We start from the raw sequence: 27,113 nt of genomic DNA, 5'->3' as shown, positions 1-27,113 counted from the left end.
ACACAAAAATAATCTCCTCTTCTAAGTGTTACATACTACTGCTTGCTCTTTCATATGTATAATTCCTTCCTAATAATTTCATAAAGTGAAGTAAATAAATGTTAGCCTACCTGGTCAGTGGGCAGAGATAAACCAGAAGCTGACAGACCAGTCTTAAAAGAAATTTTTGTATAGTTCAGTATAAATGCCTTCAGGAAGGCTCCTATTTCACTTCATTAACCAAAGAGAGTTAATGCTAACACTGAGCCTAATCTGAGCAGCTGTGACTGAACTGCTCAGTGCTGAGTAGAAGACCCATCTAAATTTACCAAAATAGAAAAAAATAATTAGAGAGAAAAAACCCCACACCAGCAACAAAACCACACTCAGTGGCAAAATTTTGTGGAAAACCCAAAAGCTGCAGTTCAGTCATCAAGATGATGATTCAGGTTAACTCCTGTACAGTGCCAGCAGTGAGGAGATGCTTTAACTCAGAACAGTTTCTTGCATGTAAAAACATCATGGGAACTGCAAGGAAACATTTTATAAATGGCAAAACTTGCTACAGGCAGAGTCATCAATTGGCAGCCTGACCCCATCCAGGGACATCTAAACCCTAGAGGGAGATGCGATTCAATAAGTTCTGAGTTACCAAACCATTGTTACAGCTATTCTTTCTGGCACAAAAGTTTTCCATGAGTGGGTTTTCCATGTTTCAGCAGGTTTGAAAGGTTTTGTTTTCATGGCAACCTCCCACAAGGGCCAAGGGGGTGAATACTTCTATCCACTGTCACTACAAGGAAGGAGACAAGAGATTTTAAAAAAAAAAACAAACAAAAGATCTGGACTGGTTTGGCTAAATTTGAGCATGGTTGAATTACATTGCATCACGGAATCACTGGGAATTGTTAATCAAAGCACAGTTTCCCCCAAACAGCCAAAAGAGATCCCTGAAGCCACAGCTCTGTCTCTTCAAACACCAATTCCAACAAGAAGCAGCGTTGTTTGAGGGAGGAGTGAACACAAATTTAAAGTCCCAGAGATTAGCATTTCATCCAGCAATAACAGGTCATAGAAGAACACTAGGACTGAGACATGCAAACAAGGGTAATGCCCAAATGGAGAAAACTGGTGAGGAACAAAGGCTACAGAAATTAATCCTTTTTCATCAGAAACTCATGGGATACAGGCAGAGAAAGAGGCCTGCACATCCAACTGGCATTGAACCTGGAATTTGGAGACTTTTGAAAACGCTGACTGTCCAAACTCAAGCTCAAAACGAATTGAAGAAATTTAATTCAAGAAGTTCAAACAAACAAAGTACAGATTCTCATATTTTTAATTTGTGCAAATGCAGAAAAACACCATGAAATTAATCTGTTCTGCAGTGGGTGGTACCCAAGTCCCCAGAGCTTTGAGCACTTTATGACCAGTCTTTCTGTAAATTATAGAAATTCAGCTCACAGTTGGCTAACAGGTGTCCTATTTTCTGACTGTAAAATGAATTAGAGATGAAGGAAAGAAGGAAGAGCTGAGACTCAGAATAAAAATAAACTAAGTAAATAAGCAAATATGTTGTTCTTGCAGGAATTTATGAAAAATAGAAGTAAATAAAAAAACAAAATCCAAAGTTTTCCTTTCCTTTCACAAAAGCCACATACAATTTAGAGTACTCCATGTACAAAATAGTTAACTCAATGGAAGGAAATGTCTTACAAAAATCAACAGCACTGGACACATCCTCAGCTGCTGTGAGCTGAGGATGCAAGGTTGACTTCAGGAACAGGAGACTGATTTGCAATAGATGTGACTAAAATGACAACGGACACAGCCCTCTAAATTTTTTTTTACTATTTCTCTAGTAGGTATTTATAAAGGATGGCATTTTTAGTCTATGCTGATGCAAAATTAATGGTCAGCAACAGAACTGAGAGACTCAAAACTAAAACTCACAGATCAAATTCCTCCCTCAGTCACACAACATTAACTGAAATGACAAATGTTCTGGATTTGGAATCCTCATCCTGTCTGGTACACATAATCCTGCTTATTGTCTCTCTGCAAAATACCAAGTATTTCAAAATAATGTACCAAAAAAGACCAAATTTCTGCTAAATGCCGCATAAGAGAGTAAGACAAACATAACCTCTCCTGAGGCCGCACTGTCCATTCCAATAGAAATTTTGAAAGTTTAAATCAAAAGAGGGAAAAATAAATCAAAGTGTTTCATCAGACCAAAAAAAAGCCAACTAAATGAGCCCAATTGCCTCTTGATTTTCACATGGCTCCATTGTGTGCAGCAAAGTCTGGCAATCAGGTGACAATAAGAAATGAGGATAATCAAATCCAGTTAATTGACTGAATAATCACGATAACCAGCCCACCTGATGTGGTGAAGAGGTGGCAGTGAGGGCCCAGGGTGCTGCAGTGGAGCTTTCCCTCGAGCAGGGCAGGGGACAGAGGCTTAAACCAGCACAGGGGAGCCAAAACAGCAACACAGCCAGCTCTGGCACAAATAACCAATGCTAGCCAAGAGCTCTGCATTCCAGGAGAGGACCTGAAGCAACTCAGATCTGAGAAAAGAGACCTAACCAGTAGAACTGTGCAAGCACAAAACTGTGAAATCCCATGGTCACACACAAAGAGGCAAAAGTCCCATCCAGCCAAAACACCTCTTCTTTACAGAGTGTATAAATTTTAATCATGAGTCATGCCAGGACATAAACACACAACTGAAAGAGAAATCTGTTGTTTAAACAGCTGTTGAGAGTGGCTGAGAATATGATTAGAAGTGTTGGGATGTTTATCCTTTCTTCCAGTGCAATTGTGCAGTCAGACACAAATCATGGGTAACACCTGTGTGATACCTCCCACTCATCCTAGCCTGCTGAAGGAAATTTGTTTTCTGCATGGCACAATGGTGTAATTCAGAGCTGACACAACATTCTCACTACAGTTTTTGTGATAAGCTTAAAACACCAAACACACTCCAATGAACATATCAGTGCTTCAGATATGCTCTTCTGAAATTTGAACCATTTAATTTTGACTGCAGTAAGTTTCAAGAATGAACAGCTGAAAAACTTGTATTCCCTGAGATTCTTTGAATGCAGAGTTTGCCTTTTTGATTAAACTCATTGATTTACAGCTTTCTGTGTAGTTGTATAGTAACTGTGTATAAGAAAGCAGCTCAAAGCATGTCACATGGTGCAGGATACAGATAGTTCTTAAAGCATTAAATACAAATAATGATTAAAATGCTGATATAAACAAAGATTTATTAAAGAAAAGCTCTACCTGTCTACCAAGAGGGATATGTTTCAGTTTTGGTCCCAGCTAGAGATGTGAATTTGGATTTAGCGTGTTTATCCTGTGGGACCACTAAGAAAGAAGAGCAGATGAGAGCTCCAGCCTTGCCCCTCACCAGCCCACTCTGCTCAGGGCCTAAAGTTGGTTGCTATGGGCAACCTCCCTGTGCCAAATTTAAATGATTTTCACCCTCCTCAGGTGAGATGTGCATCTGAGCTGACACCAATATAAAGCTGGAGAAAAAAGCTGCCTAATATCCTCCACATCCTGATCTTGCAGCAATGAAACAAATCTACACAGAGAAGGATACAGGCTCAGCTTTGAAAGTTAGAAAAACATTTTTCTTTTTCCCCTCTTTTCCTAAAAATAAAAGGAAAAAAAATCTATGTTTAAGTGACTTCAGAGGACAGTTAGGGGAAAACCAGTTCCCATTTAGCTCACAATTTCAAGACTGGAAGCAAATTTCAGCATTCAGCAGGGGAGTTTTCTTCACATGACCACAAAATGAGAACTGTCATTTTCTAGAGAGCTCCTGTGGAAGCCAGGAGCCCTGCCAGGCTGATAGTGCTCAGTGCTGAGGACAGATTACACTCCCTCTCCTCCAGCCCATCAGGATCAGCACTGATAAGCAAACATGAGAGGAGCCATGTGAGGCTCTGACAGAACCACTCCACTGCAATTAACTCCCTCCCTCAATACACAGCAGTTTGGATGAATCAGCAAATACCACAGAGATAGAAGAAAGAAGAGACAGAAAGGGTTTTGACAGAACTTGTGTATATAAGTAAAACCACATGACACTGCATGACCAAGCTATTTATGTGATTATCTAATGATTCTGTGCATCAAAAACCTTCAAAGACTTCTTCAGCAAAAATACACTGCTGAAAATAAAACTGATACAGCTTTACTTAAAGCTATTTTATTTAGAGGGAAGGAAAAAAAACTATAATCTTGGCATTATACCAAACAGATTTTTTTTTCCTTCCCCTTAAAAAATTCCTGTGGAACTCATTAGTTCATCAAGGTAACTGCTCAGTGTTAGGAGACCAGGAGCACACTACCCCTCATGGGGTGTCCTTTCCAAATCACAGATTTGGATCTGTCTGTAAAACCCCCAGTTCCACAGGGTTTCTCCAGGGTCCAATCACCTCCCAGTGAGCCTGGGCAGCCACACCATAGGGTCAACACAGGTTTGACTCTGTTCCCACACTGACACCTCAGTGACTCAAGGCAAAGGACAAAGCCATCACTTGTAAGCTTTTGACACTGATGCCACCAAAACGATATCCAAGTTTAGTCCTCTTCAGACACAGAGGTCGGAATTGTGTCATCAGCATGCCACACTAGGTAAGGAGTGCTTAGGGCAGAAAACAAGGACAGCTGCCCCAGCAAACATATTGGGCCTGACCACAGGCTTCTAAATGAGCCAGAAGAAAGCACAATTTTCTTTTGACTTATTGAATATATATTAAGCATTTTCTTGTACACACAGGGATACCCAGCCACGTGACCTCAACTGGCAGAATATTTTATCTTTGTGTTAATTTTGTGACCCCTTTGGTTGTCCTTTGTCTTGGGGGATGAAAGCAAATACATGGCAGGGAGGGGGCACTGTCATCTATATTTACTGCAGTTTCATGTGCTAGGTCACATAGCATTCCCAGGCTGCAAAAAAGGCTCTGTTGCTGAGAATTTATAAAACAAATTGAAGGTAGTGTGCAGTTACACTACAAGAAGTTGTCAGTCAAAGTTTGCTGTGCCTTCTAATTTTTTTTTTTTAGAATAGCCAAAAAAAGATGGAAGGTCTCCAACTGTGTCATTCTGTTACGGAGGAAAAGTCTTTGTAGGGTTCACAATAATTTGATTCAAAACAAGCCCCCAGAATTTACTTATTCCCAGAAGTATCAATTCTATTAAGTTACTAAGCTTACTTGCACAGCAAAGGATTTCCTATTACACATCCCACACAAAAAAAAAAAAAAAAAAATCAGGCTATTTCAGCTGCTAAAGTTTGTAGTGCAGATTGCTGCACTTATTGAGTTTCCAAGCTCAGGAAGCAGGCAAGCTCAGGAGAACATGGCAGCATGTGTTTAATTTTCAGCATGTGCTCTCCAAGCCTCACTGCACTCATACACATGACTGACAGAACATTTCAGCGTAGACTTGTGTGCTCCTCTGAATCCAGGCCAGAGATACTTGAACAATTCCATAAAGACATTTTGTGTCTTCCTGTGACAAAATGTGAGAAAAGTGTTTCCTTACTGAAAGATCAGGCTGTTTTTGTCTGTGCACACAGGTATCTTGCAGATGAAGAGCCAAAAGCTTGCAGCAACTGCCATGCTACGTAAACAAGGTGGAGACATACACAGTGCCAGGCTTGCTTTAATTCAGGCACACTTAACTTCTCCTGCAACAGCAGTCCCTGCCATGAAGTTTTTTATGCGTTAGTAACTACAGCAAAAGAATGCTCAATGTCTACAGCTGCCTACAGGCTGCAGGAACACTTGGTCACCCAATATGTATTTTAGGCACCACATGGGTGCAGAGAGCTTCATTTGTGGAGTTCAGAGTGGTAAGTAGTCAAAATATACCTATAAGATTCTGTTCTATACATAACTCACACACCAGCAAACATCAGAACTTACACAGCCAAATCAACTTACTCCAGATTTACACCAGTACGAGGGCACCACAACATATCTGCCATTCTAGCTGATCCAGGTTATTTGTCATAATTTTGGCATTCAAAGGAAGAAAAACCCTAATACAGTAAAATGTGTCACAAGGGTATACACACAGTCAAATAAAATTAGAGAAGACACTAATATTTCTCAGCAGGAGTTTCACCAGAAGTAGACCTTCTTGCAAAGCAGTCAGAGAGCTGCAGTGCTAATTCACAAAGGCTGGGTGGAAACTGCTACATGCCTGCATTTCAGTGAAGCCTTTCCTAAAGTATCCCAGAATACTCAAACTAAATTCAAAGTGGACGCCTCCCCAAAAGCAGCCCACACACTTCAGCTGCAATGTGTTACAGAGGGCCACAAGAATTAGCAAAAAGTTGGGGAACTAAAGCAAGACCCATGATCTAATTGGTTTTAGCATGTTTCTTACTAGTAAGGAAGGAGGAACAAGAAGGTTCTTGGTGAGATCACCAGATGAGTGATGTTAATTCAGAACACCAGTAAGCAGAGAGAAAAAATACAAACCAAAAACAATTAATGAATCCCTCTCTTCTTGCAATGCTAAAACTTTTAAAGTTCAAGGCACTTATCAGCATGTAGAACTGAGCTTGCTGCCACAAACAGCTCTCCAACTCCATTTCCCACAGCACCACAGCCCCGTGCCTGGTATAAGTCCTCATTGTGGTGCTTTTTAATGCCCTCCCTTCCCCATATCCCCTCCTTCTCCAGAGCTTGGCCTGGAGCATTCTGGTTATCTCAGAGGTGTAAATCATATTTCACAGCCCAGAGCTCACCATTAATGGAGTTATTTTGGCTCTCCTAGTCCTGTTTCACACCCCACACACAAAAAAAAAACAGAGGTGGCTGTAAAGGAGACTGACAAGGTTACACATCAGAGGGTTCTGTGAGCTCGGGAAGCACGGTGCTGGTTTCATACACAGAAGACAGAATGAAGTGAATAATTCTCACTTTATAGGCAGTGGGTTAACTCCTTAGAAATTTCACATCATGGTATGTGTGTCATTTGTCCCTGCCCTTACCACCCTCACCACCTTCTGTTTCCAGAGCAGGCAACCAACACATTCTATGGAGGCACCAAAACTGCAGTGCCTTGTCATGTAGCCTTCTGTTGAGGGAAGGACATGCACTGTCACAGCACAAGTCACAGCTGACATGGCCACAATACACAGAGTGCTACCACACAATTTCAGAAAGCTTCAAGCCATTCAGGAAAACACCTTACCTCATCAGAAGGCTTCAGGCGCCTGCCCACACAGAGGAACACCATAGCACCTCAGAAGGCTGCAAGCATCTGCCCTCCTTGTTCTTTAGCCCAGCCTTTTATACCCTCCTGTTGATGCACGGCACCTGTGTGCCCTCTGTTCCCTTTGGTGGTTGGTCAGTGCCTCTGGGCACTCCATGGCTCGTTACCTTCAACGCTGCTCACCTGCTGCTCACAGCTGTAGCCCATTGGGGATCAGGCTCACACAGCTCCATCCCAATCACCACAAACTGTGTGCCTACACTGTACCTTTTAACCTCCTTCTCTATGCACTGCATTGGTCGGATAGGGATCTTGCTTGTCCTACAAAGATGGCATTCAGCTCCCAAGGCTGTACACAGATCTTGTGCCACACTTCCAAACCTAAAGCTTCTCCAGCTGCAGCTGGTTCACAGGACAGTCGGGAGGGCAGAGGGACATGGCTGCATTGAAGGCTCAGAAACACTGTCATGGCTGAGGATCTGCCTATGGAGCTGTAGCATGGAATTGTCCTTCTCATTTGTTACTCATAAGGTCTCCTGGGCAGGGATGTACGGGCTTTGACATACAGAAGATAAAAGGCCAATAATGCCACCAATGTGTCTAACATTGACAAAGAGACATCTTTACTACTGCACAGAGACAGGACAGGGAAATCTTCATCTCGTTCACACACACACAGGAAGGCAGGCATGAAAGATGTAAAATTGTCTGAAGAACTTTCAGTCTTGTTGAGCAAGCTGTGAATGTTTCCAAAAAGGAAACACGGCAGCACATTGCTGAAGAATGTTTAAGGGACTTAGGCGAATCTGATAATTGCTTGGTAAGACAAAAGCAGAAACAGCTTACAGAAATAAAGGACATGGGTTTGAAGAAAGTTTCTTTAATTTTTAAAATTATTTATAGCATACACTGCAAAGAATAAAAAAACACTGACTACAAGATAAAAACAGTAAAAGGTCTTCTGTCAGGAGAGCACATTTACACAGCCTTTCAGAGCACAAAAAAAAGCCAGAATTCTGTGTTTGGAAGAGTCCATCTGCCCATTTGCTCCAAGCCCTAACAAGCCACTTAATTCAGAGTGATTTCAATTTCACATACTCCAAAGTCAGGAGCATGATGTGAACACAGATAACTTGAACTTTCGTTTTTCCACTCCAAACTCTGTAGATGGAGCAGCCAGGACACAAATAACATAGACGAAACAGTGATTTGTGCAAGAACTGCAGCTCTGGTCTTGTTAATATAATCAAAACCATTTAAATTGGAGTTGGATGGATCGAGCAAAAGTACATCTGTGAACATTTTCTGGCCTGTTGAAAAGCTTGTGTTCATCCCTTCCACATCAGTGTTCTGCACATATCCCACCCCTGCATTTAGGCAACAGGAGTGGCCTCTGCCTCAGATGGCCCCTGTTTGACCAACAAATCCTTGAAGGCTGAGCAAGTACAACTGGGAAAGCAGCAACTTATTCTTATTATTCTATCTCCCTTATTATATTATTCTTTATCTTTCTTATTATCTTCCTTATTCTTATTATCAGAGACAGAGCACTCTGAGCGGAATCAACACCTACATCTACAAACATTCATGCTGGTAAGCAGGAAGCAAAATGTTAGTTTTATGAGAAGGGGTTATGCATAGCATCAACCTCCCTGCTTGCACACACGCCAGAACACATCCCACCAGGAAACAGGAACATCTGATCATTTAGCCCAGGCTGAATAGATATAAAATCTTTCTCTGAATATTGACAGAATTAAAAACCTACACATCCATAAAATGGTTCATACATAATCATGAACACCACACACTTTAGAAAAACCAAATCCTTAACCTTATAATTCCACTAGCAGGAAAAGTTAATACATACATGGAAATTTATTTGCCCTACTTTGGCTTTGTATACATAGTAAGGAAAAATCAGAGCCTACCTACTGCCTGGAAATGATTAGCATGCTCAGAGAGGCTGTGAGCAGCCAGGGGCTCTGTGGAGCAGCCTGTGTGTAATGTATCCAAGCAGTTACACACAGGATACAAGTGGAGAGCATTAATGGGAGACCTTGGCTGAGGGGGACCCACGTTAAAGGCTCAGAAGATGAACACGTGTGCTATCACAGAGCAGTGTGTCATGGCACAGGCAGCATATCACTGAGCACTTCAGCACTGCTCCTTTGTATTAAGCACAGCAATATGCTCTGTATCAAATGCTTCTTTTTTCAATACTTATTAAGCAGGAGAAAAATTAATAAATCAGATGGTAGGCTGATGCGTTCAGTACAACTCTGAGCAAAGCTTGTGCAATATTTTAGCAAATATTTACTGCAGACGCAGAGAAGCCCTTCCCATGTTAGGTTTGTGATCAGCTCTATTTACCATTCTCTATAAATGAAACGTACACTTCAATTAGAAACTGGTGAAGAATAAATACATACAAAACATGGACAAGGCAAGGACTCTAAACTCCCTGAACACACAACCTGTTTTTCCATAGATGCATTTTAATTACATTTTGCAGATGTTTTTTTTCAATCTTTTGCCATAGCATATGAAATTAATTTTTGAGGGAACACAAGAGGAGCTTTTCTGTATTTACATGTTCAAGAGTATTTGCTGGTCTAGGCAAAATGCATTCTGCTATTCCAGGGAGGCACTTCCCAGGGATACTACACTCCAGTTCCCAGGTCTGAAGGAATCAGAAGCAACAGCATTCCACTGGAGTGGGTATATGCACAGTCTTAAATTCAGGGTCTCTGTGTAGGATGGATTCCCATTCTTGTTGCATCAAAGCAGAAGCAAAAGCCAAAAATGTCCGCTTTTCACCCTCATTTTAAAGTTCATAAGATATCTCCAAAATTTAGAAAATATATATTCCAGCAACAAATGGATTACAAGAAAACAAAAGAAAGAAAATTCTTTTTCCTTTACCTATTTTAAGCAATACTCTGCCCTATTGTGAGGGTAACAGTTGAACAAGATAAATGTGTAGATCCTCACTTGAGATCTTGGCAGCAGAGACAGCCCGGTGCATTTTGCAGAGTATTTTGGTTTAAGGAGTTCAAAGAATACTTTCTTCTTCAAAGTCAAATTTCATCACCGCTGGCCGGGTCATGTTCCACTTCTTATTTCGATTCCTGTCCTCGATGAACTCCTGGTAAGGATCTTGCTTTGAAACTGCTTTCTTCGAGCGTACATAACCAAAGAAGACAGTTAATGCCAGGAAAGAGTAAAACAACATGACAAAGAGGATGAAGAAATAGGCGTTGTCATATGGTTTGTATTGTGGCTCTTTTTGTTCTGTAGCATTTTTCCTTGTGTCCAGGTTCCTTTCCAGAAGTTGCAGAACACATTGCGAGATGAGAGAAGCTAAAGCTGTTTGGTTCATTTTGGGGAGTTCAAAAGCATGTCAGAAAATAAAGGGGAGTGAGCATCCAGGGGCCCCAAGTGATGCTTCATTGAAGTGAGACTCTGTCCACCAGCTCTGGCAGAGTTGGATCTGGCCTGGAACCATTTCCTCTTTTGGTAAGGAATGCTGTTAAGCACTTTTTGGGTCTCAGTCATTTGATAATGAGGCATTTGGCTGATAAGCCTGCCTTGTCTGCCTCTGAAGTCTACAAATAGTAATAATTGAACAATAACAAAACCCTGAGACACACATCTGCCAGAAAGTTTAAAATGTGTGATTTAATTTTTTATTCCCCTACCCCCACAATATTTGGGCAACAAATCTGCTCAGGTTACTAGGGGAAATGACTTTAAAAGCACCAGTGAGGGTTAAGGGGAAGAAGAAAAAAGGCATTTCAGTCAACTGCTATCTACAAGTTGAACATGAAAACTTAAATTTGAACTCAAATTTGACAGCCTTGGAGCTTAGGTGTAAAGTTGCAACTTTTAATGTGCTTGCATTGAGCATTAGGACTGGTGGTCAGTAGCTGTGTGCTGGCAAAAATACGTGCCACACTGGAAATATTCAAGAGAGCAATATCCAAACAGAAAAGAACTGCTTACAAAGTCATTCTGGAATATGAAACCTTTGATTGCCACTGACAAGTGGACTACACTGAATATTTTCAGACAAGGAGCAAGGAGGTTAAGTCTTCTCCAGTGTGGTTTGTCACAGGTCATGTCTACTTGCATAATAATAGCAGAGCAGTGCTCCGTGGATTCCTGCTTCCTATTGTGTTTTACAGGCTGGGTCACTCTAAAGTAAATTGTTGTTTTACAAAGTAGTGAAACCTTATCTTGCTACAAAAAAAAAAGTCCTTACTGCCACAAACGACAATACCAGCTGTTTCTTTCTGTGATCTGAATTCTGGGGAATAAGCACCATGACTTTGAAGTGGAGAGCACATCACCAGACTAGCAGTTTGCCAACTCTGCACTGTTTCTTTAGGCCTGACCCCCTGAACTGATTGTATGATGACTAATTCACATGCTAAGATTGCAGTATATCGGTATCACTAAACAGCCTGCGTTTGTCATTAAGGGTTTCTTGTAAAAAGAAAGATGAAAGTGAAGTCTGTAATTTTATATAAGCAGCAGACTACGGTATAAGTACATTTAGAATATGCAACTTCTAGAAGAAATGCTCAGCTCCACATTTTAACTATTTGTTTTAAAATCAGCCCTTAAAAAATAAAAAGAAAATAATAGAAAGAAAAAAGATTTAAAATTCCAATAAAGAGCAATGCCAAATCCTGTTCTTGGTTGGGGCCAAGTTATAAGAGAGATCTAATTCACCTATTCTTGTCAGTAAAGGAGAAGAGATTCAGGGGACTGAATCTTGTTTTGAGGCAACAGAAGAAAAGTTTTATCAGCAGTCAAACTACAAATAAAATACATGCATTAAACTAGTATAAAATATTCAGGGGAACTATGCCCAATTTATATTCACGTAACTGGAAAAGGATTTTCATTTAGGTTTTGTAACTTTTCCAGAAGTCTGTAAATTCTTACTGTTTGTTTGTTTTTTTTAAGGAATTTGCTTCAGTAAAAGAAGCCTGCAATTCTGCATAAATTAAGTTGGACACATGTTAATTCCTGTAAATTTCTTGCCTGCTTGAGAAACACATAACCTCTGTTGGTCAGTTTCTGGGGCTTTTTAGATTGGCAAAATAAAATTTAAAAAAATTAAAGGGGGTTTTGAGGGGTAGGACATCACAACGGAGTCAAAAATTGGGTGACAAAAATCACACCAGTGAATTCACAGTGGCAATTGCAATGAACAAGGAATGCTGTGCTTCACCTTGCCTGTTAAAACAGTTTCACCTGATTCCTGAGATGCATAATCATTATTTCCTAGAAATAAGTATTTTAACTCGTCTTATGCTATGCAATGTACTGGCATCCTCATAGATCTAAGCAGTTTTTTAGTGCTTGATGAAAGGCACAAAAAACTTTCTTTCTCCAGCATTCAGACAGTCAGAGCCACATCAGCCTAAGCCTGGAAGATAAATTACTGTGTTAACACTGGGCCATGCTGGTATCTCCCAAATCCAGAATCCCAGCCCAACAACCTCAGTGTGACACATTCCCTGTCCAACACCCGGGTTGTGACACGCCCAGGTCACTCAGAGGAGAGGCCACTCGAGGCCACCCTGACCAAAACTGATCCTACATGTCACCAGCTCCACGTGGCTGCTCCCAGAGCTGCTCCCACACCACCTGAGAAAGGCTGCTGCACAAAGGAACACTTACTTGGGGTGGTAATGGTGGCCTCTGCAGGGAAGCTTTAAGGGGTTTGCATGCTCACAGCACAGCTCATCCCCTCCAGACTGGGAGGAGCTGCTCAGGGTGAAGCTGCTCTGCTTCTCGGCCCCTCCTGAAATGCCCTTGCCCAAGCACACCTCCACCAGGAGCCAGGTGATGGGATCCAACCCCTATCAAAGGCAGATGCTTATTCATCCTCCTGCTCATCTAGAGTAGCCTGGTCTTATTTTAGCTTGGGGTGCTTCCAGACACTGTTTCTGCATCTTGTGTTCTGCTAGGTTACACAAACAAACAGGGCTTTTAAAGTTGCTTTTTCTCTCCTTTTTTCACCCTCCCCCAAACAGTTAAAAGTACATAATGGTGCTTTGAACAAGATCCTAAAGAGCTATTTCCATAAAGTGATCCAATTCTTTTTAGAGATGTAAGTACATGAAATTCTTCAAATGCAGGGGGACAATGAGTGAAGATTAAAAAGAAAGTAAAAGATTAAAAGGAAAAGACCATAAGAAAAACTCAAAGGGGGGGAAAAGATCAAAAAAGAGGATTAACCATGTTACTTGTTGTTTTTCAGAAATTAAAGAAGTATGGAGGATAAGGAATTTGTTTCCTTTTGGCCCTAGAAAAATGCCAATTATGGTAGCTAAATTGCCAGGATCACATATCAGTATGCTTTGGAAATGTGAGAAATGGATGGGAAATATAAACACAGGGCAATAGCTTACAGTTATGTTATGAATTAAGCCACAAAAATATCAAGATTTAGTCACTGAACAAGCTGCCAAAGTTAATCTTTCCTGATGATCTTGAGCAGAATCAGAATAGAAGTAACAGAACTGTAGTTTCACAGATTAAAATTGCCTTGTCCTTTGCTATCTCTGGGTCCCCACACACCTAAAGTTTCCAATAAAAATCAAAGGAAAATGGGTGCACATGGGCATAAGATTGAGCTCCTTATCTATTCTGTGTATTTTTTTAGGAATTTTTTTTTAATTTAGCAGTAAAAAAATTAACAACTCCAAGTTCCTCTTTGGCAAGAGCACTTGTGATGTTATCCACACTAGTAGAGATTATATTTTCCTTTAGATGGGGGCTGGAGAAAATGCTTCCTTCCAGATCCTTCAAATATCTGGCATTTATGCAGCCCTTTATGAGTAAGGATTACAAAAGGAGGTGGGTAAGGGTTTCTACCACAAGTTCGATGCCTGTCTAAACCCCAGGATTTATTTACAGAATCCACAGGGTTATTTTAGCCAAACCAAGTACCTTTACTGAGTCTCACAGGTGGTTTTGCTGTGCTTGGTTCTCAGCAAAGCAGGGCAAGCCAGCCCTGCAGCCTGTCCCCAGGGTCAGCACCTGGCTGGGACAGGCAGAGACCTCCCCCCTGAGGCTCCCCCTGTCTCAGCACAGCAGGCACAGTCTGGGTCATGGCTGGCTCCACACAATGCTCTGACACCAAACCAGGCTAAGGCAAAGGCTCACAGCAGTGACCCTGGCACGTGCAGTGACGGAGCAAAACCCCAGAGATCCTGTTCCCCACCATATCCCACTGCTGATCCCACATGGATCACCTGGGACCTCTGCAGCACTGGCATGCCCTGCCATGTCCCAGGAGCACCTGAAAGGGAGGGGGATTTAATTCTCACAGTGCTCCATGCACCAGGAGCCAGCTCCAGAAATGGCACACGCTGTTCCCAGCCATTCTCAAAGGACAGACTGAGCTCTGCCCCAAGGCAGCACCTCTGGGAACATCTCTGCCCTGGCTGCTTCCCTCAGCCACTCCTTGCTGACCCCACACACATGAGAGAAATGCACTTTTAGGATCCTGAGGGGCCATAACACCACCTCCCCTCCCACTGTACAGCAACTCCCATGTGGAAAACTGTATTTAGGGCTAACCCTCAGCAGAAAAATCCCCTCAGGTTTCTCAGAGGATTCCCAGCAGGGCTCCTGCTGTCTCTGCACCCACGCACGGGGAGAGCTGGGCTGTTTCCTGGACATGCTGGCACCAGAGACACCAGATGGCTGCCACACACGGAGCCCAGCCAGCCCCGGCACCTCCAGGCCAGGCCCGGCCCCCGGGTGTGCCCCAGGCCCAGCAGGCCCCAGGCTGCTCCTGGCCGTGGCTCTGTGCTCTCCTCACGGCCGGGTCCTCTCAGCTGCTGAGGTGTGGGGGTCCCAGCTGTGGGTTTCCCTGGGTCTGGATTGAAGGCCCTTGAGACAGTAATTCATGTTCAGACTCAGGTGTTTATTATTTCTCATCAGTAAAACAGTCTCACTACTGTGAGTTGGGCAGCTTTTCCTTAGAAGGCACAAAACGGCCAACAAGCTCTTGTTACAAGGTCTTTTAAGACTAAACTATCCAATTAAGAACTGACACCTAGATTATTTTCCCTTTTAACCCAATAACTGATCCCACAGAGGCTGCAATGCAGACTTTTCTGCCCAATTACAAAATGCCACCCAAACCCATGGGAAGAAGGAAGAAGAAGCATGAAGAAGAAACCCAGGACGACACCCTGTGCCCTCCATCTTGCTTCCATCCACAACATACTAAAAATCCCAAAACCTAAATTTCTCATCAAGTGATATACCTGCACTGCTCTCTATAATCCATTTCACACTTTTGTGGATTCCAGTCTATCTTGAAGTCTGGGAAACTTTCTCCATGAATGAGGGTCAAAGTCAGTGCTCCCCTGGGAACAGGGCACCCCAGAGCAGACAGAGAAATATTCCCTGTGGTGCCCTGGGTTTCCACAGAGAGGGCCATGTCTTGGCTGCTCCCCACGTACTCTGCAGTTGCTCCCCTTGACCCCCCCACCATCCCCAGTCCATGCCTGGCATGGCTGCACTGCACTGCGCTCAGAAACTCTTCTGGGCTCTCAAGGAAAAGCTGAGCTCCACCCTGCCTTTTCACACACAGTCACTATCCCCTTTTCACATCAGGCAGCCATGGCTGTACCAATATTTCCCTCAGGTTTCAGTGCCAGGTGAAACAGTGATGTGACTTTTTGGGAGCACTGCAGTTGGTGCTGGTGCTGCTGGTCAGTCTTTGGGAAGAGCAAGGGAAAGAGAAATTCCGTTGAGCTGATGCAGGCACTGGGATAAAAGGTGTGGCTACTGGACACCTGCCGAGTGGCAGGACTCAAGTTTGTTGGAGAGCCACAAGGGAAAGGGAAGCAATGAGGAGAAACCATGATATTGAGGGTGTGTCTTCCACCACCTGGAGACTTCAGATGGGGACATGGAAAAAGGGTTCAGTCAAACACTGTGTCATGAACTCCACAGAGGGACAAAACCCCAGTGATGCTCTATGGCTCATGTAGTGCAGAACCAGATGGTCCCTGCAAGCCACACCATCCCCAGCCCCAACAGACCCTTCCCCAGGATAAGTGCAGCCAAAACAGCATTTAAAAACACACAGGAGATTTGTACCATTAGTTAATTATTCTGGTACTGACTGTGGGGACACTCACATGAGAGTGGCTCCAAAGACATTTCTTCCATCTCTGAATTTCTGAATTATAAAACATGGTTTAAGTGTGCAGAATACCTGTAACCATCACCCTTTTAAAGCTAAAATTTTAAAGGTATGTACATTTGAGATCATTATGAATAAATGCATATATATGGGGAGAAAAATGTTTGTGCAAATAAAACTGAGTCTGTGAGAAAAAAAATTGGATAATTGTTCAGAGCCATGAGAAGAACTGAGACCATAATTGTGTACAGCATAAGCAAAGATACCCATGTGAGCACTGAAAGGAGGGGAGTGTGGGTAGAAACAAGTAGCTCAACATTTGGTTATGGCCTAAGGGACAAACTTTGCTGAGGATGAAGACACTGAATGGTTAATAAAGCTTCTGAACTGTTTCCAATTCTCAGACAAGGAAGCAATAGTTCCGCTCTTACCAGCAACTGCTCTTTCATATTTGTGTATCGAGCTGGCTTTATTAAATTATTCAGCAAAGGTCAAATGTGATGTGTCTTTCTAGTTTTATTATGATTTTTCATGACATTGCCTGAGTAGCTGAATAATAAACAGTGCATGTCAAAATGCTGCAGTGCCCAAGCTGGCCACAGCCACCCTGGGTTAATCAGCCACTGGTTCTGAGGCGATGTAAATGCACTAAGCAAAGATTTAAACTGTGTGTGAACACTGCAAAATATTTTTGTGGGAACCACTATGGCAAAACAGAGCCAAGCACTAGCAATGTGTACACATCCTGATTTTGAAGCCTGTTTGTATGATAAATACCTGTCAGTTTTTGAGCCTGACTAATCCTCTAGCTCTAGCATTTTGCTCCCCAAGACTGATGAGAATTTCCCAGCCTGTGATGAGTTGCCCAGAAGTGCTGGGAGTGAAAATCTGACAAGTCAAATGGGCTTTTACCTGCAATGACCACAGAAGCAGGCTGCTAGTTTTATTATTTTATAATAAACAAATATCTTGAACAGATTCAAATCAACTCATGTGCTTCTTTAAATAACCCTAGGACTCTCCAGTTGCTCCAGGGAATATCTTGATGTTATTGGAAAAGTGAAAATAAATTTAAAAGGTATCTTCTAATCAGGATTCACGTTTCCTTGCAATTAAGCAGAACATTGAAGTGAGCAATACAAAAAAGTTTATAAATTCAAGCTGTTCCAGGTTTCTGATGGTTGCATTGATACTGCCTTAAATTCTTTTCTTCTTATTTCATAAAAAGGTATCTTCTAGTAATCCACTTTATAGACTTTAAGGCCAGAAGACTTTATGGATAGCAAATGTTGAGAATGTTCATGGTTACTAAAACAGCAAAAATGTATGCTTTACACACCAGCAGTAACCAGAGATAATGCATTTCTTAAATGTGCAAGAATAAAGCACAGAATTGAGACATTACAAATAGTTTACATGCTGCTGTCTGCCATACTTCTGAGAAAATGCAGAAATCCTTGCTACCAAAAAATATTAGTAGCATGTGATAATTTGGGTTGGGGTTTGGAATTGCAAAGTTAAGCAGCTTTATATTTTTTCATTACATTTGGAGATACAGGTTACAGACCTGTAGCCAGATATTTTGTGTTTGAATTTGCACAGACCTTAACCTAGAGTTAAGGATTAAAAACCTAACTCTTCTGAATATAGGTGCAGAAACAGATTTCTGAGGACACAAAACCTGCTTGACAATCAGCTCTTTTCAGTGAAGATTTGTAGATTGGGATAGGCATTTTGTGCCTTTCAAAATAGCCCAGAAAGATACACTTCAACAGCATTTGTTATTTGGATGGAGACTTTTGAGCAATACTGAGTAGAAAACCCTGTGCGATTATTGGAGAAAAATGCTTATTTCTAGCTTTTATTTAATCAAGAAACACTGAAATATCTAGGGAAAAGGATAATAGGTGTCATTAAAATATTCTTTTCTTAGCTCATTCATCAATACCTGCATAAAGGAATAGCAATAGATACTAAAGTATGGCAAAGTGCATATACTGGGTATTGTGATGGGAGTAGAAGTCATTTCTAGATAAAGGAAGACAATAATAAATTTAAAATCATGGTTGTGACACAAAGAAAAAATTTTTTTATGAAAACCTGTTTCTCAAAAGCTTCCAATTCTAATGAGATGACAGACAGTTGGTTAAGCAGCTGTGGTGATTTATTTCCATCTTGTAAAATATGCACACTCATACACAGAAAAATAAGAGGAGAGACCTGAGACCTGCCCTTTCTGCACTCATAAGTGAGTGGAGTTTGGACTCCATTGCTGTGAGTATATTCCTCCCAACTTTTGCATGGCTTTTCTGTCAAATGCAATATCCATGGCAGGTTCATTCCCCTTTGACTTTCTGAACATTCAGGATTCATATTCCAGAAGCACATGTGGTTCCCAAGAACCTCTTCAGTCTTGACAGTGATAACAAGAAGGGATCAACAGCATCCCAAATTATCCTTATAGCTCTGTCAAAGATTTCTGCAGCATGTAATAAATCAAGATACTGCTCTGCCCAGGCTCCTCCCTTCCCATGACAAGAGCTCCTCCCAGTTCTCCATTGCGTGGCTTGAGTGTGAGAAGAATGGATGATTTTCAAAGAATCATAGAATGGTTGAGGTTGGTAGGGACCCTAAAGATCATCCAGTTCCAACCCTCCACCATGGGCAGGGACAGGGCCTTTCCTCCCTATCTGTCTTGTTTCCAGTCTCTCCTGCTCTGCATTAGGCTCTCAGACAGGAAAGTACTTGGGACACCCTTGAGAAGAGGATGGAGCAGCCAAAATGCCCAAAATTCCCTAATGTGAGGTCAGTGAAGCACCTCAGTGGGATTGAGGGGATGGGGAGAAATCACAGCTCCCCCAGCCCTGCAGCTGCTGGAACAGAAAAGGAAGGTGACATTTTTCAATCGCCCTGGGACAAGGGTACGCTCCTCTTGGGAAGGAGCACCCAGTTCCAAACTGTGCAAGCAAGCAGGATTCTATCCAGTGGTTTACAGAAAAGGAATTGCAAGTGGGAAATAGTTTACATGGCCTTTGCAGCAAGGACATGAGGCCCCTGTCAAGGGCCAAGTCCTGGGAAGCAACATTGAAAAATTCAGGAAAAAAAAGCAGTTTGGAGAAAGGAATAGGTGTTAATAAGAGAGTTTTAAATTTCAGTTGTCTCAGAAGTTAAAAAGTGCATCAGAGAAACAGAAACTGGAAAGGAAAAAAAAAAGAAATCTCCTTTCCCCTTTTTTAATGGCCTCTGTTCAAGAAATATATTCCTTCCTTTTCTGAGGGAAAAGGGCTAGACTTAAAAGAACAAAATAAAAATAAAATGCACACAGAAAAAAAGGCAGAAAGAAATTAAAGGTGGTTACATCCCCTACAAAATAGTGAGGAAATTAAATGTTCTCCAAGCCTGGGGTGAAGTAAAATTCCCTTGCACACTGATTTGGCAGTAAAATTTACTCCACCCATTTTGAAGGGTCTTCTCCATGTTACAATCAGTTTGTGTGTAGGCCTATTAAAAAATTCTTGAGGCTTCTGAGGAAAAAAAAATATAATTCAGGACAGATACCACCCATAACTGATTACAAAGTCCCTGCATTTTCTGAAGCCATCCCAATTGCCCTACTTGTGCTGGGTTTAAACCTATGCTATTTCATTTTGAATGCATGGCAAGGGCTTTTCCCTTGTTGGGCAGATGCACTACTGGTACCCACGGTGCTCAGAAAATGCAAAGTTCATTATCTCACACACAGCCAGCCACACACAGAGTTCCACAGGGCACACAAGCAGCACCTGGCCACAGAGGCTGCCCAATGCTCCCCCAGCCCAGGATGTGTGCAGAATACACTCAAATAACGAATACAGGCTGCATCGAAGATAACATGGTTTATTTCTTCATGATATTCAGATTAAAATGTATCAATGTATTTATCACAATACTACATTTTAGGACAAAATCATCAGTGCTTTGAAAGTCTTCATAATGTTTATTCATTATAAATAGTAAATATTTACTGAACTTTTTACATGAAAGACATTTGTTTTTTGTTTTCTTTTTTTGATTTTTTTTTTGTTTGCTTGTTTGGGTTTTTCTTTTTTTTACAACACATTTTGTTGTAGAGGCTGCAACACAAAGATAATATTTCATTTTTCCATCACCCTTAAGACCGTTGTGTGAACTAACCTCTGTACTGAACCTAGTCTAACTCACTACTTCATAGTCCTTAACTCTAAAAGGAATGTATTTGTGTTCTGCCTCCCTCTTTGTTCCACGAATAGAGAGAAATAAATAATCCCACCTTCCATCGTCCTCTTCCTCTCAACATCACAAAACACAAATTTATTGACATTCTAAAATGTCACGATGCAAACTTCTTGTAAACCTTGGTTCCTATAATTATACTGTCTATATTGGATATTGCTGTATAATTTAAACAGATGTGTCAAATACAGGTCCATCTCTATGTCCTGTACAGCACTAAAAAACATGTAAACGTAATTTCTTCCTATTGTTTCCTGAAGATGACCTTTAAATCATGATTAGCAAGCTGGATTTCAGTAATCCAGCAGACTGCAACATTTCTGTATTTTATCGTCAGGAATTATGCACTGCAAAAATAAAAGTACCTGCAAAAATATAGTTCTGATTCTATATCTATGACTTTGGATGATCCCAAAGTTTGTGTGAGGTACACAGTATTGCACATTGCTAGGCAGTTGTGAAAAATCAGTCGCGTTGTTGGTGGGGTTTTTTGTCTCCCATATTTGTTTAAAAAGGTAAAACACACTGGGAAAACACATACAAAAAGGTAAAATCTGGGTTCCATGTTACACAAGATCTCCTCTCTTGGTGAAGCCAAACCTGTGAGTGACGTTTATTGACAAGGTGATTACAAAAGCACAGCAAGGTAACCAATGAGTTGCTCGGGAAGTCTTTCACACTTATCCAGCTTCCTAGGGACTGTGACGTTTCCTCTTGATGACAATTTCCAGTGTGTACAGTGAGAGGCTCTTCCAACCTTGCTTCAGAAACTGAGCTGTTTTAAAGTTAGACTAAAGTCAGCACTGGATGTCAGATGAGTCAGAGTACACAGAGCTCAACTGCTCTAAGTTTAGTTTCGAAATGTTCCATTTGTCCCAATCAATGCACATTAATTTCAACAACAACAAAAAAAATGGAATATTTGCCAGGCTGTGATGTTAAATACTGCTCTGTTTTGTATACCCACTCATAATGAAGCATGTCACATTTATTCATTATTGCTTTTGGCCTTTGTCTTCTGTATAGCTTTGTCCAGCCTTCAAAAATCTACTAAAAGCTATGACTGGAGAGAATATAACAAGCTTGTTTCTCTCAGTGGGACTGCCCCAGTTTAGGCTGCACTGTGTTGAGAAGATCCCTCATATCCAAGCCTTGGAGTGAGACCGGAAAACAAGACCAGCTTTAACTTGAAGTGGACAGTTCATTTATGCAATATCTGGCTTCAGATAATGAAAGGCACCTGCAAAAAAGCAAAAGAAGCTTTTTAAGTCATGCTGTGACAACCTCACAGCATGGGGCCATGCCAACTACAGGTTGACAATGTCATATTTAATACTGATGTATCAAAGGAAAGGGACTAATATTTTTATTCCTAGGACAAGTTTGACAAAACTCTATGTATCTGGGATTATATACTGTAATGATTCTTGAGCTGACCTCATTAAGAACATGTGTTTCTAATAGTGGAATGCCAGCGGTTATTTCATTTTGGACAACTCTTATGTTTTACCTAATGGCAATCAGGTTTCATGTCTCAACAATTAATAACATCAAGATGTTGTTGACATCACTTAAGAAAATAATTATGCAGCAGAAATCCTGCTTGAACAATCAGCTATCTCACCAGTGCATGGCTTTGAGGAGAAGTAGCAGTGAGCCCTGAGGATCTCTGCTCAGAACTCCCTTCCTCACAGACAGACAGACAGACAGCCAGCTCAGTCTGTGGGCAGCTGGGTGCCCTTCCCAGTGCCAATGTGCCATACTCACTTTGGCCGTACTGGCCGTACTGGTAGCCCGTGACGGGGTCCATGCTGTATCCCGTGGTGCTGTAGGTTGGTGGGCAGTAGGACTGGGATGTGGGCAGGCTGTCTAAGCTCTTCATGTGCTCTAACCTCTGGCTGCAGCTGGCTGACACAGTAGTGGTGGGCTCCAGGCCCCCAGTTAGAGGAGACAGGGCATAATCAGTTTGGGGCTGGTGAGGCACACCACCGTGGTTAGTCAGGAGTCCCATTACCTAGAAAGCAGAATAATAGAAAGAGTTAAAATAGATTAAGAACTCCATTGCTTACAGAACCACAGAAGTTCTCAAATCTATAATTTGATTTCCTAAACCAGGTAGACTTGATACTTGAACTGTGCTTTGAGTAGCTAATCCCAAGAGGAAGTAGAATTTGGTTGCATCATCCACCAAAAGAAAATCTGATGGCTAGCAAGCAATAAGAAGCGATACTGGGGCAAATAAGGAATAAATTTTAACTTTTATGGTTTTCGAGTGCCTGATCTCAGCCCCAGCTGGGAGTTCTGCAGATGTTTATTCCTTGAGGATGAAATTATAAGAGAACAAAAAGAGAACAAAGTTTAACTATGATGTCCTGCATGATCTACAAACATAAAAAGCTGTGAAAAAGCTCACACAATTTTCTTCTCCAAGATCAGCAACCATTACAGTGAAATCAGTTTGGAGCATATCCCAGTAGCACTACTGGTAGAAGTAACAAAGAGCCCCACAGAATCCTGATGTTCTGGGGTAGGGAGAGGGGCAGAGTACCCCCAGTGCTGCATGCCCTGTGTGCTGTAAAGAAGTGAACGTGCAAGAGTAAAGTGCTGGTCGTAACAGCAGTTATTGATTCCAGCATCTGAGTTAGAGCGCACAACAGAAACGGTCAGGCAGTCCAGAGCAACTTCAAGTCAGCTGTGACTCCTTTATTAAACTGCTTCTACAGGGACAGTTACGAAATCAGTAGCTGAAAAGAGTTTACTGGAAAATACATGCTTGTCCCTATAAAAGCCCAGCCCCCCAGGCCATCATTTCCAGTAGAAGAGCAAGAAAAAAATTCAAAAGCATCTGCATTTTCAAGCACAAAACTACAGAGAAAAGTTCTTGTTGTTCAAAAATCTCTCCCACTACAAGTTGGTGAACATTTCCTCTCCTGGTACACCACTGTAGAACATTTTGAAAATAAGTGTATGACTGAGATTTGCTTACTTTTTGCTGAAATAAACTGCATATCAGAGCCTGACAAACATTCTGCAGCTTCTAATAGATGAGTGACATATAGTTTCTGCCAAAACTGCATATTGTGATAATTTACAGGCTGTTCTTGCTCCAAAAAGGCATTACAATTATCTGACATGTGCTATTTGATAATCATTTTGCTTTGCAGCAGTTCTTGCCATAAACTAAAGAGAGATTTTTAAAATTGGAGTCTATTTTTAATAGACTAAATTAAATCTCATAAAAACAGATCTTTTTCCTCAGGTTCTGATGCTCCTCCTGAAATTGTACTTATTTTCCATCACAAACTAAAAAGTATTATTATTGCAGCGAGCTTGTGTTTCCAGCTCTGAGTTGTTTGCTTCTTTGTTGGTTTGGGGTTTTTCCTTAATAAACAGATGAAATATGATCCAGAGATAGTAATTTAGGTAGGAAAGAAGACCTGCCCAGTTTTTACATGTCTGATTAGGAAAAGAGCAAGAAGTAGAAACAGAGTAGCTCAGAAAGAGAATCTCAGATCCCTGCATTGAAAACACAAAGTATGTTTGCATTAAATGCACCCAAATATCTCACTGAAAAAAAAAATGCTGAGAAAGAAGTTCAGTTACTACATATAGCACTGGAATATTCACTTCTGATTCACTGAGCTGAAAAACATGAGTTTAACCAGTGGTATTTGCTGAATGTTTCACAAACTGAAGTAGTCATGCAAAAAAAATTCCAAAATATATGCAAAGACTGCATTCAGATATTGAAATCTTACAACTTTAAAAAGATTTTTACAAACTTTTGTTTATAAAAACAAGATTAATTTGGATTCAGGATGTAAGATATTTTCTATTTAATTCAACAAATACATTCAATGCCCAAAACCTGTTAAAAGATAATAATAATAATTTTGGTTAATAAATAATAATAAATCTATAAATAATTAATATGAAATAATAATAAAGATAATTGTGGTTAATAATAAAACAACTCTGAAATCATCACAAATTGAAAAATCATGTTATCTGTATTTTGTGCCAAAAGTTGAAAATACTGGGCTCTCAAGTTTTTGTTCTAATAACTGGTTGTGAAAACTTTAAAATTTCTATTATTTTAGCAAGTTTTTTGTTTCTGAAATTCCAAATATTTTTCTTATAACTTTGGAATTTGATATGGTCCAAAATGTAGCATGGTTAATGACCTGACATGCATCAGCAGGACACAGCATTAGAACCTATGTTCATTCAGGTTATATTAACCCTTGTCCTTTGAAATTAACACTAGTAGGGTTAAAAGAGAAAGAACTAAAAAAAAAAAAAAATAAAGGGATAACTTAAACATTTAGATTGAAAATTACTACTTTGGGAAATATTTATGTTGGCAGGAGTATAATGGTTTTGACTACAGTTTAAATTGCACAGGGGTTTGTCAGAAATCTCAAGTGCACAAGCCTTTGCATTGCCGTGCAGGGCCAGTGTGACACCGATACTTGCAGGACTTCCCCACGTTTTATTCCAAGTTCAAGAGCAGAGAGAAGGGGCTGGGCTGGGCTCATGTCCCGGGGGAGCTCCTCTGTGCCTCAGGGCTCTCACATCACTGCCTTGGCTGCCAGCACTTTTAGAACCAATTGCTAATTTGGGTAAATAACTATTTTACCAACTGCGGATTTCAACTAGAGGTTTGTTTTAAATTAATGTTTTCAATAGAATAAAACCCGAGACAAAATTATTTGGACTTTGCCAGCAAAAAGAGTGAGTTCAAAAACTTTCAGACGGGAAGCTATTTTAAAATTGGAGATTTGTCTTGGAATTTAAACCTGGCTCCAGACAGAATCTCAAATGCCACTCAAACACCAGTAGCAACTCTATTTAGATTGAGATTTCTTTTCTTTGACAAATGAAAATTAGCATTTAGTGAGACTTACTTTAACTTTTTTTAAATTAGAAAATAACTAGGCATAATTTTATTAAGTGGACATGCACCTAGTAAATATTCCGAAGCAGAACTCACTAGTAAATATTCTGGAGCAGAACTCACTGTCTGTCTCGGAGCTGGAGAAAACTGAAGTCTGAACAGTAACCAACTTCCCAGAAATATCTTCCTCAGAGGCCTTCAGAATCATCCTGCAGTTGATTAGTATCTAAATAATTCGATTTTTGGTCATGTCTGTTTTGAAAGCTCCAAGAGAAGTAGCCTCAGGGCAGGAGTCTTTGCTACGGTATGTGCCATGACCTTCTCACCCATACAAGGAGTTACAGGAAGGGCATGGCTAACTTTCACCTAATCAATTAGAAATCCATTAACGGGCCACGTCTGCAAGATGCTCAGCACCCTCAGCTTAGCTGCACAGGAGACACACAAGGATGTGGATTTTGCAGCTCAGATCTTCTGTGGGTATGAAGCAGTATAGTTCTATTCTAAGAAAACAAATATGATTGCTTTAGAATAGTTAAGGTAGAAAATAAATTTATTCAATCTCTATACCATCCAAATTGCTGGAAAAGATGTGCTTCCTTCTAAATCACTTTGGGAAAGCTAAATTTGTAATTATCAGCCTCACTGACCCAGAATCCAAGGGCTGAACTAACACTGCATTAAAGTGACACAATAACTATTCTATTTGTTTTAGAGTAGAACTCCCATAAATGCAAAAAAAAAAAATCAGATTTAAGTTTTTTAGCTAAATATATTTTGTTCTCACCTTTTACAAAACACACATAGGAATGTTAAGGCACAGTCTTTGTGCTTATACAATAAAATACAATATATAATTGATGAAATCACTCCATTTGAAAACAAAGGTGAAATTAGGAATAAGCAAACAGAACACAGTGGACTGCTACAACCAAAGTCTGCAGAGAAGTTTTTAGAACACATCTGAAGCAACTCAAAATATTCACTAGGACAAATCCCTTGCTGGTGGAGTCAGCACAGAATCACCAGCTGAGGGTACCATCGAGAAAGAGAACTCGAGGGATGAAAGCCTTAAAGGCATGAACACAATGTCTGGTCCATTATCAGCTGCTGGAAAATACTTCTATTATCATCAAAATAAAGGCCATTAAATTACATTAAAAAAACCAACTTATTTTATTGAAATGAAACATTCTGGCTGTTAACATGGTTAGTATTTGAGAATGTAGGACCCTCCATAGGCACAATAAAATTCTCACATGTTTTAATTCATTTACGCATGCTTGTGTTTAATATGCTTTGTGACCATGCCTGCAATTAATATGATTTATGAGAAAAGAACATGTGCAATATTTTTTTGAGTACAGTGATACTATTTTTCCCCTCCTGTGAATGAAAGATTTAATGAAACAGCTCAAGGAAAATGGTTGGCAGTTAACATATTAAGTTGAACTGACAGAACCATGAGTAAACTTTAGCACAGTTAATGATATCCTCTTATCTGACCCTGACACATTTGCAGCATGTAATTTACAGAAGCTCTGT

At 40.7% G+C, this 27,113-nt stretch overlaps 1 protein-coding gene across 9 annotated transcripts in view; it reads right to left on the bottom strand.

Moving 5' to 3' along the window:
* Window positions 1–18,944: 18,944 nt before the first annotated feature.
* PAX3 (paired box 3) overlaps window positions 18,945–27,113 on the bottom strand; it is a 79,000-nt gene continuing 70,831 nt past the window's right edge. For 3 of the 9 annotated variants that reach the window (XM_030954848.1, XM_030954846.1, XM_030954849.1), the window contains one exon: window positions 20,211–22,685. In XM_030954848.1, coding sequence (XP_030810708.1) covers window positions 22,287–22,685 — 399 coding nt within the window. In that variant the 3' untranslated portion in view covers window positions 20,211–22,286. Of the gene's footprint in view, window positions 22,686–27,113 lie in introns of all 9 variants that reach the window. The other 6 variants (XM_030954854.1, XM_030954853.1, XM_030954850.1 and 3 more) reach the window with 4 other exon arrangements.

The sequence above is a fragment of the Camarhynchus parvulus genome, chromosome 9 (assembly GCF_901933205.1).
Source record: "Camarhynchus parvulus chromosome 9, STF_HiC, whole genome shotgun sequence".
In the NCBI taxonomy this organism is placed as follows: Eukaryota; Metazoa; Chordata; class Aves; order Passeriformes; family Thraupidae; genus Camarhynchus; species Camarhynchus parvulus.
Note: the sequence above shows the minus strand (reverse complement) of the source record. Positions and strands in the feature narration are given on the sequence as shown.